The sequence below is a fragment of the Catharus ustulatus genome, chromosome 3 (genome assembly GCF_009819885.2).
Source record: "Catharus ustulatus isolate bCatUst1 chromosome 3, bCatUst1.pri.v2, whole genome shotgun sequence".
Taxonomy (NCBI): domain Eukaryota; kingdom Metazoa; phylum Chordata; class Aves; order Passeriformes; family Turdidae; genus Catharus; species Catharus ustulatus.
In genome coordinates, this window is record NC_046223.1 from 32,751,363 (window position 1) to 32,766,879 (window position 15,517).

The 15,517-nt window shown below is 55.3% G+C and overlaps 1 protein-coding gene across 1 annotated transcript; it reads left to right on the top strand.

Annotated features, from left to right (window-relative positions):
- The first annotated feature begins 831 nt into the window (after positions 1-831).
- Positions 832-13,747, top strand: NFKBIE (NFKB inhibitor epsilon). The gene is made up of 6 exons (XM_033054760.1): positions 832-1,181; positions 11,292-11,394; positions 11,918-12,149; positions 12,320-12,408; positions 12,685-12,933; positions 13,254-13,747. Exons 1-6 carry the CDS (start codon positions 832-834, stop codon positions 13,317-13,319), a joined length of 1,089 nt encoding a protein of 362 aa, XP_032910651.1. The 3' UTR covers positions 13,320-13,747.
- The last annotated feature ends 1,770 nt before the right edge of the window (positions 13,748-15,517 follow it).

A 15,517-nucleotide genomic window follows, 5' to 3' on the forward strand; every position in this document is an offset into this window, starting at 1 on the left:
CATTCACAGGCAGTGAGCTGGGCCTTTATTCAACCTTCTATTTCCAGGTTTGAGCTGTGTGGCTTGGCTGCTCTTGTGTGAGCCCTGGTAGCCACTATGCGCTTTGAAAGGATTTCTATTTGCACACTGGAAGGTGGTGGGGAGCGCTGGACCAAGAGGCTTGTGCAGCCAGCTACAGTGACCTCCTGGCTTTTCCTGCGAAGGCAGAACCGATGAGAAGGAGTCTTAGTGGGCGGAACAGTTTAATGCATGCACATGGGAAGCGCAAACGCCTTGCTTGCACCTCTGCTCCAAGTGACATCCACCATGTTGTTTCCCACAGAAGAGCCTGTCTTCAGTCAGCACCTGCACAGGCAACAGCATCCTCACCCACACACCGCCTGCCTGGACGAGCTCCCGCTGCCTCCCCTGCAATTCAAAGCACCCAAACCAGCCGGGCCGGGGAGGCGGCAGGCCCGGGACAGCCCGGCGAGCACCGCCCGGTCTGGGGAAGTGCAGCGCTGCCACCTCTCTCCCCCGCGCAGCCCGGGTGCCGCTCCTCGCCGCCGCAGCTCCCCCGCCTATGGCGCCCGAGCGCTGCGCACACCCAGAGGGCGGGGAGGGGCAGCCCCTGGCCGTGCCGGGGCGGGCCGGCGGCGGGGGAATCCCGGGCGGGCGGGCCGGGCGCGGCTGACTCAGTGCGGCAGCAGCAGGAGGAGGAGGCGGAGGCGGGGCCGTGTCGCCTTAGACGCTGCGCCGGCCGCGTTCGGTGGCTTTCCGGCCATGAGCCCCCCGGCAGCGGGGCCGGGAGCGGGACCCGGGCCGGGGCGGGCGCACGGCGGGCGCTGAGCCATGTCGCGGGCGGCGGGCGGCGAGTGCCGCAAGGAAGCGGCGGGCTGGGAGGGCGAGGACGGGCAGTGCGACTCGGGCATCGAGTCGCTGCGCTCGCTGCCGGGCGGCAGGGAGACCCCCGCCGCTCCCGAGGGCCCGCCCGCCCTCTCCGCCCCCGAGGAGACCCTCGCCGAGGCCGCCGCCGCCGAGGAGCGGCTGGATTCCAGCTACGGCTCCGGCGCCCTGCCCGAGGCTCTGCCCGGGCTGCCGGGGGCTCCGGGGGGCCGCCCCGAGGAGCCCGCGGCCCGGCCCGAGGGGCTCAGCCGGCAGCAGCTGGAGGCCCTGACCTACCTTTCGGAGGACGGAGACACGTGAGTGACCCCCGGCGAGCTGCGAGCCATCGCCCCCCGGCCCCGGGCTGCTCCCGGTGCCTAGAGATAAGCCAGGCTGTGTTTGCCGCGATCCCCAGCCCTCTCCCGAGAAACATCCCTTGCTGTTAAGCCGTGTTGTTAAGGACTCCCCGGGCCCCTGTCCTAAGAGCCTCCCGCCTTGCCTTCGTGCGCCTGGATGCTTGGCATCCAGGTTTGGGTGGATGACCCCTGGGCCTGAGAGGTGTCTGAGCCAGGTCCAGCGGAGTGAGCGGGAAGCGATGCACCCCGGGCTACATGGCACGGAATGGACTCGCCATAGGAAGCCAGCTTCCACTTGCCTTGGGACTGCTAGCAACCAGAAGAAAAGGGGGAGCAAATCAAACCCTCCCTCCACTGTCTCTTCCCCAGAGCATGCAAGGTTTCCTCCACAATGGGGAAGGCTTGGCTGCGTAAGATGGCACGTAAGCAAGTCCTGAAACAAGATTGGCCATGCAGGGCAAGACCTTGAGATGGCTGTGTTAGATGCTGCTCAACCGAGCAACCCAAGAGCTATTTGTTCTCAGGTGGGAATCGCCTTGCTTTGCCAACTTGCCCACAGAGCCGCGCTTTTGGCAGAGTTGTGACGCACACCGCGATGTGGGGCTGCCCTCCTGAGCTTCTGTGACGGAGACAAGTGTTTCTCTTAATGAGGGGGGCTTCCCACATCCCTAATGCCCTCTCAAGGGCAGGGGCATCACGCCAGAGTTATTTGGTTTGGCTTCTGGTAATTACCTTCAGCTAATCACAGCGTTTTTTCCTGTTGTACATTCCGTCGATGGAAGGTTTTCATCATGAGTGTACACACAGAGCACGAGCGAAGTGTTCTCACAGCTGAGGGCAAAGATTTCCTCCAAAACCAGGCTAGAGTTTAGTACTGAGTAATTGGTGCAAGAGGAAGAGAAACTTAGAGGCACTGACATGATCAAGCAAGTGTCTTCAATAGCGAGAGCAGCCAGAAAGCTCTGTCCTTGCCTGGCAGAGCACATCTGGATTGAAGCTGAAGATGAGCTGGGAGACAGACTGAGTGTTTACTTCCCTGTTAGGAAGGAGGTGTGCATCTGCTAATTAGCTCATTAATGCTGACTGTGGGATCTGTTCTGAGGATTGGCTGGAAGTCTCATGGCAAGCAAACCCAGCCTCCCACATTCCCCAGACAGGCTTTCTAGTCATGTCCTATCTACAGGCTGATTCTGTGGCTCCTCAGAATGGAGGAGCTTTGCCAGTTTCCCCAGCTGTAACACTAGAGCCAAGGTGCCCATGAAGAGAGCCAGGCGTCTTTTAATCAGAGCTGTGGAAGTAACGCTTCCCCCCAGGTTTGTCTGTCATGGTGTGCCCAGGGCTCCTTGCTTACTGTTTTATTAGCGAGCCCCATAGATGCAGCTGCATGGAGATGCTTTTAGTGCTTGAGGCTGTCTTGTTTGGTGTTTGAAGCCTTTTGCCTGTCAGACTTGCTTGGAGAGACCTAACACAAACATCTTATTAACTAGGAAAACATTAATCAGTGGTGCCTTGTTTACTGTAGGCAGGAGAGGCTCTCAGAGCTCCCCAAATGGTTGCCTTTGCTTTTCAGTTTTCTCTCACTCACAGTGCATTTCAGAGCAGGAAATCTTTCAAGAGTGAGGGAGGGAGTGATAGCTCTGCTGGTTGTACAGCTCTGGGCTCACCATGTCCACACAGGAGAGAGGCTTTCCTGGGATCTACTCCCACTGCTGGGAAAAAAAAAAAAAAACAACTATTCTTGTGGTTAGAGTTGTGAGGTTGTGGATTTGTGCCTCCGCTATTCTTGTCTCTCCTCCTGACCCTGCGGCAGAGGTAGGTGGCATTTATATTTAGAAGTGCTGAACATCCACCACTCAGGTCGATGCAGATGGGGACTGTGAGCACGAAGAGACTCATTGAACTGCCACCGTCTCAGGGCTGATAGTAATGCTAAAGTCTATGGTGCAATTGCTCATCCAGTGACGAAGGTCCCCAGAGGAAAGGGATCAGATGGCCACAGGCTACATCCCTTTCATCCGGCCGAACAAACCCATCTTCCTTTCTTCTTTTCATCTCTGTCAGCAGCACATTTCCTTGTGTGCCTTTTTTTAATGTCTGCCACTAAACAGCTCCAGGCAGACAATTAAAATCATACTATCATTATACTTCAGAAGACTTGGGCAACTACACTTTCCTGTAATTGTAATTTTAAAAATACAAAAAGTTCAGGGGTTTTGGCCAAGTAGTTCCTGTTTCCCCAGATGCCCTGGCTGGTACTGAGCTGAGAGGAGCACTGGGCTTGCACAAAAGGAGCTGGCAAAGTCTTGGCTCTACATGTGACAAAATGTTCACTGTCTATAGCTCCCTCAGGCTCACCCACCTGTGCCATCTCAAGGTGTGCCTGTGTTTGTCAGCCTGGCACTTGTGGGGTAAGAACAGGAGGTGGAGGCAGAGGTGAAGAGCACATGCTTGGGCAATTGGAATGTCAGCAGGATTCTCCTTGGATACCTCCCTGCTTGCTTCTGCAGGAGTGGAGCGTCAGAGCAGGCAGGATGAAGCAATGGGGCTAAAACTGTCTCACCTCTGCCCAAAGTTAGAAGGAGTCTAACTTTGGCAGGAAGGAAGTTGGCTGACAGGAAGGATGGGGGTATGATGGCCAGTGAAATGCGTGGGTGCTGTCTTCCAAGAATTATTTGCCCAAATTTCATCCTCTCCATCTAGTACTGCTGGCTGCCCCTCTGCCTCAGGGAAGTCAGAGCTGCAGTAATCAGGCTCATTAGTCCCCAGGAGAGCGTGGCTCAGCTGTGAGGGCAGGAGAAGTCAAGCATGAGGAGTGGGGTGGCAAGCGGAAGGTGGTGGGTACACTTCGGGCAGTGATCTGTGTCCTGCTTATCGCGTGGGCTGGCAGAGAACAAACCCGTGCACTCAAGCTCAAATGTCTCCTCCAAGCATCCGTCTTTTCCTTGTGACCCAAAGCTCCACATATCTGTCTCATCCATGTAAACAAGCTCCTTTTCTGCTGACTTGGGTCCTGATGGGACTGCTTTGCATGGAAGTGAAAGAGGGGCTTTCCAGCTGTAGGCCTGGCTTTCTGTGAGCGGACTGCAGACGGGTTTATTGCTGTGCCCCAGCCTCCAGACCATCTCAACCTTTGTGAAGATTCACTGAGGAAACCCCATCCTTCCCAGCCTCACCTGGCAGATGCACAGTTCCAATATCCTGGGGAAAGGATGGGTGTGGGACAAGTTCCTTCAAGGTGGAATGGGCTGTGAAGGGATCACCTGTTTTTGTTCCAGCTCGAGAGAAAACCTCCCCATTTCTTTGGGCTGGTATCAGCCTTTGCCAGCTCTGGAGAGGCAGAATTGTTTCATCAGTGTGTGAAGTTAAGCAGTTTCCTCTCTCTAGGACTATATAGTCTGTCTTTAAAACATGTGTTCCTTTGTGCCCATGCTGGTCCTTGGGCCACACACCAGTTTCTACCATGGTGAGGGAAAGGCTGGGGGCTGTGCCTCTGCAGGAGAGAGACTGTCGTCTGCATGGGGCTCCATGTGCAAAGCAGTGCAGCCCCTCTGCAGGGCTGAAGGTCGAGGGACCCCAGCTCAATCACAAAAGGAAGACCTAGGCCTCCCTCAGATGGAAAATGGGACTGTGTGGTTTTGGTTGAGTGTGTGTTTCAGGGAGGGAGGGGAGCAGAGGAAGCCTGACTTCCTCCTTCCACCAGAGACAAGTGGTGCCCCATCTGCTGATAAGAAATCACGTGCCAGTGACTCGTGGGCTGAAATGCCTTAACAAGGGCTTGGGGACAGTTAATCGAGTAAAATGAGGGCCCCATGGGAACTGATGTTCTGAACTCTTCACATGATGGTAGTGAAGGGGCCTTCCCTACCTGCCCAGGGTGTTGCATTGTTGCTGCCCATGAAGGGTCATCTTGAAGGGGCCAAGAGCCACTTCTAATCATTCATTGGCATGTGCCAATCATAACCTTTTTGAGCCATGTAGTCTCAGGCTGGAGATCTTCCCTGAGCAGGGGAATAGAGGTTGTCCCCATTCAGACTGTCTGCTCCAGTGTGCCTGCTTTCTCACTGCTTGCCCTGCTGTGCAAGGCTGTTGCTGAACCCCTGTGTACCTGGGGAAGTGCTCAGAATGTGACAGCAAAGATAAAGGGAAAGAAGGAAAAAGAAGCAGAGGACTGGAGAGACTCAGTTTTAGTAGAAGGATTAAAGAAGTCTGATGCAGAGAGCACACCTTGTTGCTGGTCAGGCTGGGAGTTCCCCTGCTTTGCTGGGCTGTTGCCAGCTGCCCAGTAGTGGGATGGCCATAGTTAATGGGAGGTGGGGATGCTCTTGGTTTTACCACAGGGTCTTCAGAAACCTTCTTGATTGCCAGAATTCAAGTTCATCCCAGGTTATTGCCTAGCATGCTGCCAGTTGTGGGGCATTACAGAGAGCGAGTCCTAACATTCGTCTGCCAGGAGGGAGATTTTTCTGTGTCCAGCTCCCTGTCCCTGAACTTTCAGTTCTTCCTCTATGCGTGCTCAGGAGTCTGGTAAACAGGGGAGCTTGGTGTCCCTCTAAGCAAGGCCAGGCAGCTCTGCACATGTTGCTTTGGAATGCCCCAGAAGTTGCTGGCTGCTGCAGGGGTCACACGCACATGGCCTTGGCGTAAAGTGGGTAAGTCCTGGCAGCCTTCTGAGATCGTGCTTGCAAGATTTTTCCCTGTTTGCATGACTTCAGCCTGGCCTGGAGGAAGTTTCTTCAAACTTTCCACCTGCCTAGGTTTGCCTCGGAGCTGGGAACAAACATTGGGAACTTCAGCACAGAGGAAGGGAAAGAATAGCTGGAAATTTCTGTGTCCTGGGATGAAGAAGCCTGGCTGTAACAGATCAGCCAAGGTGGGGTGGGCTTCAGATCCTTGCACTCTGTAGGCAAGCTTGACTGCTGCTGGAAAGGGGTTGAGCTCAGCTAATTTAACACTTTTTTTTTTTCATTGGCTTGGGTTTGGGTTTTTTTTTAGTATAATGTGAAAAAAAGAGGAGTCAGACTTGAGTGTGTAGGAAGAGGTTGTGGATCTGAGCTGTGAGAGTGGTTACTGCCTCTCAATGAACTGCGTGGGATGCCCTCTGTGTCACAGAGCTGGGAAGCCCCTCTGACTGGGGCAGATCCAGAGCTGAAGGGGGGCCCTGAGGTATCTTAGACCCACGGCTCGTGCCTCGTTAAAAGAGAATCCTGAGACAGTGAGGATACCTGTGGGGCTGTAAATGATTGCTAGGGTGTGTTGTACAGGCTCTGGCAAAGTCCAGGCACTTTCCTCTTGTAAGAGGCTCTTCTGACCTCAAGATATCTCTTTGTGTACAGAAACTGTGGAAATGTATTTGCCTCCCAAGGAGTCAGGTGTGAGTTTGTTCTGTTTGAAATGGACTGTCCACAGTTAATGGACTTTTTGGGATGTTTGATGCTTTTATTGAAGTTGTTCATCATGCTTCTCTGATGGTGACTGGCCCCTGCTTGGGTGGGCTGACCTGTTTTCTGGCTTGGCCCATCTGTGCATAGATAGTAGTATGGGACAGGCCCCTTGTTTTGCAGGGAACAGCCCACATGCCTCTGATGTTTAGTGCTTCTGCAATCCTAGACCCACCATCTGCTCAGAAATGGAGCAAAATTCTCAAATGTGTGGGTTCAGAATCTAGAGGCTGTGAGGTCAGGGTACCTTCTCATCCCCACCTCAATGAAAAACAAGGCACCCACAGCCCTTCTGCAATGCCTCTCCTGCTTGTCAGCCTCCAGCTCCCCTCATCCTCAAGCACTCAGAGCAGACTCTCTGCAGAGCACCCCAGGAAAGGTAAGACTGTCTCCTCTGCTCACCTGTTGGTTCCCCACCCTCACTCTGGCCCCAGGAGCAGCAGGCTGGGAAGCAGATCCTGGAGATCAGGAATGCTGAACCTAATGTGGCTGAACGGGCTTTGCATCCCTGTAGCCACAACCTCCCTCCAGTCCCATCCCAACCCCCCTCCACTCAAATTCAACCTGTGCCCTTCCCAGGGAAAGGGATGAAACCTGCAGGGCAGGAGCACAGAACATGGGATAAGGCAGCTGAGACCCACTGCTCCCTTGGAGCTGCCAGAGGGCAGCTGGAACAGCTTTGTGGAGCAGGGCAGCATTGCACTGGTATGTGGGGAGGAAGGAAGGGAGCCAGGCTGGGCTGGTTCAGGGCTGCAGGGCAGGATCAAGCTGTGCTTGCTAAGCCCGCTGGCAGAGGTTCATGCTGGTGGCTGAGGAAGCGGTTAGCAGTGCAGGTTACAGGGCTGGAACAGGAGAGCAGGGTAAGCGTGGAATTCCCCTGCTGTTTTCCTTCTGCCTTGCTCTCCCTTCTATTGCTGCTGGGGCCATTTCCTCCCCCGAACAAGTTTTTCTTGTGTGAATTGTTTGTGTGATTTCCTACTGTTTCACTCAGCCAAAACAAGGAGCTGGAATGAGCTGTTTCTGCTGCAGACAGGGACCTTATCTAGAAAGGGAGAAAAACTTGTCAAAGCAAATTCCATTGAATGCTGGATTCCCCTGATTAAGGTGCTTCTCTGGTGACATGGTGAAGGGAGAGGGGCCTTGCTCTACAGATAGGGGGGATCTGCATGCTCAGCTCCTTTTCTAGAGAGATGGAAAAGGATAGCCAGAGAACTGGTGGGACTTCATCAGTTCTGCTTGTCTGTCAGTGCTAGGTGTCACCCCTTACCCTGTTCTTCCTTATGTGTGGAAACTTTTCTTACTGGACACTTGAAGTCACTCAGAAGTTGGAGGTGGACAACAGTGGAAATGGATGCCCTCCTGTGCCTAAGCTAGGACCACTTTGGGCATGGCATGTTAATTCCCAGGGATATCCCCAGGGATAGCCCCAACCTCTCTGCTACAGGGTTGTTATCTCTCTGATGATGAGTAGATCACATTGTGCCAGGGATGTCCTGTGCTTTTGTGATTCAGAGTGTTGAATCCCCTTATGCCAGGACAGAGCTGGTGTGCAAGTGGAAAATCTGAGAATGAACCCAGCAGTCTGTACTCCTGCTGTGTTTCCCTTGCTCCCAGCTCCTCTGTCCCTTGTCCTTTCCAAAATTCCCTGTTGCCCTTTCTGACAGTTCCTGCTGGACACCCACCCCTGTCGCTGCAGCCAGGAGCACTGCAGGCAAGATATGGGGATGGAGGGAGCAGGCAAGTAGAAGAAAGCAGAGGAGAGATGTGCAGGCAGCCCAGGATGGGCAAGGATTTGAGCATGGCAGGGCAGAGGGCTTGTTCTGGCAGGGGCACACTGCTGTGGCTGGGCAAGGAGAGGTTCTGGCAGTGAGCTGCTGTCTCTCCATCACTGTGCCCTGGCTCTGGCACATGATTTGCCAGCACACAGGAGCCCATCAGCAGCTGGACCACTGCTCTCTGTGACACAGAGAGGTGTGCTTGTAGCCTCAGTGGAAAAAAGTGGAGACTGGCAGGATGCCTGCAGCTCAGTCTCCTGGTGTAAGAGGTTTCCTGAGTTAGGAGACAGTCCCAGCTCCTGGTTGGCAGCACTGCCGGTGGCACAGAATGCTGCGGTGACATGTGCTCGAGTGGGCTCCTCCCAGCCCACTGGCCTTGTGATGATTCCCCCAAGTAGCTCAGGTTCTTGCAGCCATTTCAGGAAGTTGAGGGCTGGTAATGAGGAAAGGCGGGAACGAATGCAGAAATGAAAGCCCAGGAGGATGCTGCACCCGGGTGGAGAAGGAAGGGGGAGGGAGGCAATCAGTCCTTCCAAGCAGGCACATCCCAGCTGCAGGGTGAAAGCCTGAGCTCTGGCCAGGGACATGGTCACGCCGTTGCCTGAGCAGCATGGATACCCAAACTAGCTCAGCATCAGCCCAGCCCTGAGCAGCTCTGCTGCCTTGTTGAGCTGCAAAGGCAGCCAAGCCAGGAAAAGTGAGGTGGCTCGGGGGTTTCCAGCTCGGCTGGGTGACTGCCCCCCTCGTCCCCACATGATCGTACAGTGTGGTGTGGGTAGTGACAGAGGGGCCCGGGGGATTCCTGGGGCAGCAGGCCTGTCAGCCGTGGGACACAGCCCTGAGCACTGCTCTCTCCCCTGGGAGCCCAGCGTGGCTCTGGAAAGCGAAAGCACCCGCGGTTTAAAGTTCAAGCTGAATTGCCGTGGAAAGTCCCTCATTTGAGCAGTCTTAACTCTGCTGTACCTGAGAAAGGCAGATCCTGCAGCCTCTTCCCGCACGTGGTGCCTGGGAACAGGTTTGGAGGAACAGGGGCTGTCCCTGCAAGTGTGCAAAGGACACCTCAGCAGAGGTGCTACCACAGGGACTGGCGGCCTGATGCAAAACCCAGCAGGGAATCTCCCTGCTTGGATCACACCTAGGCTAGGGTTAGCAAAGGCCTGATAAGGGGAGAGCTATTCTTACAGCTGGTTGCCTTGTTCCTGGGCTGAGCCCCTTGGCTGTGCCTCTGCCCCATGGTCCTCTGAGGGTGGCCAGACCCTGCCCGTGGGGCTGCACAGTGCCCGTGGGGTTGCAAATGAGGGTTGCCTCCCCTTCCTGTGGGGAATTCCCTGCTGCAACAAAACCTGGGGTTTCCCCCAGGAAAAAGCCTCTCCTGTTGGGCAGAGCCTCTGCCCTGGCAGCAGGGTGGAGAGAAACGGGTCTTGTTTTGCCTTCAAGTTTCAACTGAAGATACCTGGGTCCCAGATGCTGGCTTGATCTTCAAGCAGCACTTGGGAGGAGGTCAATAAAGGACATTTTTGGGGACTGGCGTCTGAGCTTCTCAGCACATTCATGTCCCAGTGCAACTGGCAAAAAGGCAGCCCCCAGCCTCACTTCTTGTCTGCAATGCTTTAGGGCCAGGTGTTGTTCTCCTGCCTGTGGAGGGATGCTCTCTATCCCCCACATTGCAGGTGGCATCCCAAAGCTGGGCTGTCTGGAGAGCGGGGTGTCTTGCCAGGGCTGGCACAGATCTCACCGTCCATCTCTTGGCCCTGTCAGTGTCCATCAAAGCAGCGGATCCCAGCCTTCAATTTGGAGCTGGTTCCTTCCAGAGTCTGAGGCCACCCAGGGCCTCTAGTGCGGTGGTGAGGGGTCAGGAGGCTGAGCTCATGCCTGCCTTGCTGTGCAGAGTGGGAGCTGCTGCCTGCTCCTCACTGCTGACCACGGTGGCCAGGTTTGGCTGAGAGGTCTGTCCTGTGGTGGAAGGATGGGCCCTTCAGTGCAGGGGGCCTGGGAGACAGGAGGTTGGCAGGGGGGACTGGAAATTCCCTCTCAGCTCTGCCTCTGTTATGCTCTCACTTCTCTTCTGACTATGCAGAGACTGTCTGGAAATTAAACCTGTCCTTGGGCTGGTGACCCTGAGGAGCCTGGCCACCCCATGGCTCTGGGGACCACAGTGGTACCTGCTTGCCACCAAGCTCTGACAGCTGCACCTCTGGTGTCCCTCTGTGCTGACGGGCTGTGTGCCAGCCCTGCCATGACAGGGCTAAAAAGGAAGGAAGGATGTGGGGGAAAGAAGAGGAAATCGGTTTGGACTGGCAGATCGTCTGGCATTAGGGACTGTGCCATGCAGGTGATCTTGGACCAGCCCTGGGATCCTGCCCAGCTTTGCCTGTTTGCCTTTGCGGAGGGGAAAGCAGAAGTACAGTGTGCAGCTGGCAGTAAGGAACCGGAATTCCCCGGGCAGCTGCCAGAGCTCAGACCTCTGTCCACAGCCACCAAACCCAGCTCTTGGACTCTGGGAAAGACATCCCAGGCTCTTTGGACCTACACCAGTTGGAGGCCTGGCTTTGGGCAGTGCTGGGTTCAAATCCTACACATGCTGTGAGGTCTGAGGGAGGACCCTGTGTTGCTTATCAGGGACAGGAGGGTCTGTTTCCCTTGGGGATCAGAGTAAAGGACTGCTCTGTGGAGCCTCAGACCATGTTCCTGCCTTGGCCTTCTGCTGGGCTTCCCCAGGGAGAGGGCAAGATGGATGACCTCCAAGCTGGAGGGAGGTAGACTGGAAGAGGCAGGGAGATTATTCCTTCACACAGCAGGGAAGGATCTCTGCTCCTGAGCATGGCACTGGGGACTTACTTTTTTTTCTCTCCCTCTAGGTTGGTTCATCTGGCCATTATCCATTGTGTGCCAGCTGTAGCACTCTGCTGCATTGCTCAGCTACCCAGGGAGGTGCTGGAGATCCAAAATGATCTTTTCCAGGTATGCTGTTGTGATAGGCAGAAGATTGGAGGAAGAGAGGTGCCACAGGCTGTTCCCTGGATTGCTGCTCAGTCCATCTCCCTTTCCCCAGGACCCCACACCTGCTTCCTCCAGAGCATGGTGAAGGTCCCGTGTGTGCAGCCTCTTTGCAGGGAGGGGAAGAAGGGAGCTGCAGATACCCTGAGAGAGAAGTGTGACAGCTCCCAGCACTGTAGGCTGAAGGGTTTCTTTGAAAGGCCCCAGGACATTGCAGACAGCCATGGAAGAGGCATGGCTTGAATGTGGCAGGGTAGATAACTTGGGAGAATGAGATCTGTCTCATGAGTGAGCTGTGAGCTGAGGTGCAGGGGAACAGCCAGCTGTGTGACCCCACCAGTGTCAGCCACATGTAATGTCACAACAGGGATGGCAATGTCCCGCATGGCAGTCAGCCTGTGCTGCCAGGCTAGCTCCTGGGGACTGGTGGGGCTTGTCATACCTGGTGTTCTGCAGGGCATTCTCCCCTTTCCTGATTTCTCTCCAGACCCCGCTCCACCTCGCTGTGTACCTGGAGCAGCCCAGCGTGATCCAGGCACTGATCCGCAAGGGAGTGAACCCTGGGCTGCAGGACCGCAATGGCAACACCCCGCTGCACTTGGCCTGTGAGCAGCAGCACCTGCAGTGTGCCCAGCAGCTACTGGAGGGCCCAGACACAACAGATGGCACAACTCAGCCCCATGGGCACCACCAGGACCTGCAGCTCCAGAACTGGCAAGGTGAGACCTGGGGCCAGCGCAGTGGCAGAGCCGGTGGCTAGATTAGGGCAGAGACCATGAGATGTGCATGCAGGGATCCAGGAGCACAGCAGAATGGGAATGTGGCTGGGATTGGTGTGCCCCAGGGTGGTCTGGGCTGACTGTGACTCTCTTCTGCCTCCCCATCACAGGCTTGGCCTGTCTGCACATCAGTACCTTGAAAGGGAACATCCCAATGATGTCTCTGCTGCTGGAGAGCGGTGCCAACATTGATGTTCGGGTAAGACTGGGCACGGTGTGATGTTTTGTAAAGGCTGGAACAGTGGGTCTCTCCTTTGGATGCTCCCTGCAGCCCTGGGGCAGGCACTACTCTGAGGCTTGGGAGCACTGAGTTTAGAGGGAGCAGAGAGTAAAGGTCCTTGAGAGGTTGTTGGGTGCTGTGACAGCAATCAGGGTGGGGACTGCCCTCTGCACCCATTCAAAGGGGTGTGCGTGGGTGCTGCAGGGCCCAGCTGAGGGACTTCTCACCCACACCCTTGTGATCTGTGGGTCACAGGAGGGCACGAGCGGGAAGACCCCATTGCACCTGGCTGTGGAGTGCCACAACCGTAGGGCTGTCCAGTTCCTGCTGCGCAATGGGGCGTACGTGGATGCCCAGATGTACAACGGGTGCACTCCGCTCCACCTGGCCGTGGGCCGCAAGGATGCTGCCATTGCCGCCATCCTCTCACACTCTGGGGCTGACACCCTGCTGAGAAACATGGAGAACGAGACAGCTCAGGACCTGGCTGATGGCAATGATGATGTGAGTCTCTGTGGGGGGAAGCCTGCGGCTCTGAGAGTGTGCCAGGGGGTGCAGGAGTTGGATGATTAGAGGGGCCCTCCTAGCAGGAGTTTCTAGCTGTTCCTATCCTTCCCTGAGTGTTGTAGGCATTGGCTCTGTGGTGTGTTGGACAATTGCCTTTTGCCTTGAGCCCTAGGTAAAAGCCAGATGGGGTTTCGTGGGGCTTCCCTGGGGATGTGGGAGGCTGCAGGACTGGGTGCGGGGAAGATTTGGGCCCCTACCCCAGCTTGGTGAAGGCACAACCTTGGATGCTTACATGTCCATACCTTTGGTCTTTGCAGCTCCTTGCCTTGCTGCCCTTCGATGACCTGAAGATCTCAGGGAAGCCTGTTGTGTGCTCTGAATGAGCAGATGGATTCCTTTGGCCTGTCAGGCTGCCTCCTTCCTCTGTGCTGCTGCCCTGCTGCCCACTAGGATCTTGCCTGCCTGCAGTTCAGTGGGTGCAGAGACACTTTGGGAGACTTATCCCACTGCCACTCTCCTCTTTGGAAAAGTTTTGTTTGCCTCAGGCTGCCTTCCCAGATGGAATAAGGTGGCATTATGAGCACTACACGGGGGAGGCTTTTCTTTTAGAATCTGTGTGCTGCAGCAGGACTGAATTTCCCCTCCCTCCCATGACTTGTGGGGATCTCCAGCATACAAAGGGAAGGAGCAGGAGAGGACTCATTTTCACACTGTAGGATGGACAGAGCATCATCTGGCACCCCATCAGAATAAGTGTGGGGTGAGGAGAGTCAACACTCACTCTAATAAATGTTTGTTGTTACTGTGGGCATGCGAGGTCTCATGTGATCTAACCCACCCCCACAGTGTCAGGAGGCTGTGCATCACCATGGGGGCTTGGGGACGTGAGGGCTACAGGGGTTTCCCCAATCCGCCTGCTCCCTCGGGCCCTTCACACCACAGGTGAGTGGGAGCACAGGGCCTTCCCCACTTGCAGAGTATTTCCACTGCTCAGGGCCGAGGCTGGGGGATCCCAGCAAGGTGCTCTATTCCCATTATGTCTTGCTGAGCATCTAGCTGCAGGGTTGGAGGAAGAGCATAGGAGATGCTAAAGACTAGGTTGTGGATCCTTGCTTCTGCCATTGTGCCTGACACCTTGCTGCTTTACTGTGCTGTGGTTTCCTCTTTCACAGAGGACAGGAAGATGCTGCCCGCTCTCCTGGCTGGGAAGGGGGTTAAAAAACTTAGGGTATGGCTCTTTCCTGGGTTTTAGATTCTCCCAGGCTGAAAGTGGAGAGGTGGCAGCATTATCTTCCCATCCCTTCTGTTGTTTAGCTCAGCGCCCTTCCCTGTCACTTAGTTCTCTAGCCAGAGGAGCACATGCAGTGCATTAGGAAATCAGCCAAAGGTGCTGTGGGAATGGAGGCACAGAGCTGACAGCCCATCTCAGCCAGGAAAATTCCTCACTTGTTGCCTGGGAGCAGCTGCTATTGTTTGGGACAAATACTGGATGGTGCAATTGACCAGGATGCTCTGGAGTGAGCTTTTTTTCTTCCTCCCTTCTTGCAAGGGAATGCTGCCAGCAAAGCAGCATAAGGACCCCCCAGGCCTCTGGACCTTGTCTGGTTTCCTCAGCAGTCCTGGGCTGGATTGATCTGTTTCTTTTGAATCTTTGCCTCTCACCTTCTGGCAGGGCCCCTGCTGCAAATGCACGGGGGTTTCAAGGACACCTTTCACAAGGGACACGAGGCAATTCCAGGCTGCCCAAAGAAGCAATGACAGATGCTGCAGGGCAGTGTGGGATGGTGTGGCCAGGGCTGTAGCTGGGAGCAAAGGGAGAAGGCAGAAACAAGTGATCTGCACTTTTTTTGTTTGTTTTGTTATTTTAAAATAAAACTATTTGTTTTAAAAATATGTCTGTAAGTAAAACATTACTGGGTGGCCCTGCAGCCATGCCTGAGGCTGGGATACGGGATTTGGGAGTGGGGCTGGAGTAGGTGCCATACTGACCTGCAGCCAGCAGCCCCAGGGACCAACTGGCAGGGCTGGCAGCTCAGAGGGGGCTGAGACAGGGGGCAGGGATGGGGGGATGCTGTGGGTCAGCTTTGGGGGCTTTTAGCTTGAGTTAAGAACAGTGTGGCCATCAGGACTAGAGAAGTCATTGGCCCTCTGCACTTGTGAGGTTTCCCATCGTATCCTGTGTCCAGTTCTGGGCTCCTCACTTTAAGAGGGTGCTGGAGTTTGTCTATAGAAGGTCAATGGTGCTGGTGAAGGGTTTGGAGCAAAAGCCGTATGATGAGCTGCTGAGGGAGTTGCGGGTGTTTAGCCTGGAGAAAAGGAGGCTCAGGGGGGACCTTGTCACTCTCTACACCTCCCTGAAAGGTGGGTATAGACGGGTGGGCATGGCCTCTTTTCTCAGGCAACCAGGAATATGACAAGAGGACATAACTTCAAGCTGTGCCAGGGGAGATTCAGGTTGGATGGGAGGACGACTTTCTCTGCAAGAAGGGTGATTAGACATTGGAATAGACAGGCCAAGGAAGGTGGTGGAGTCACTTCCCTGCAGGTATTTAAGAGTGGCTGTGGCACTCGGTGCCATGGT

Bases quoted from the DNA above. Each gene is read 5' to 3' on its own strand.
- NFKBIE (XM_033054760.1), top strand. From the start codon at position 832: ATGTCGCGGGCGGCGGGCGGCGAGTGCCGCAAGGAAGCGGCGGGCTGG. The intron at 12,150-12,319 runs GTGAGACCTGGG...TCCCCATCACAG, and splicing joins GCAGCTCCAGAACTGGCAAG to GCTTGGCCTGTCTGCACATC. The intron at 12,934-13,253 runs GTGAGTCTCTGT...TGGTCTTTGCAG, and splicing joins TGGCTGATGGCAATGATGAT to CTCCTTGCCTTGCTGCCCTT.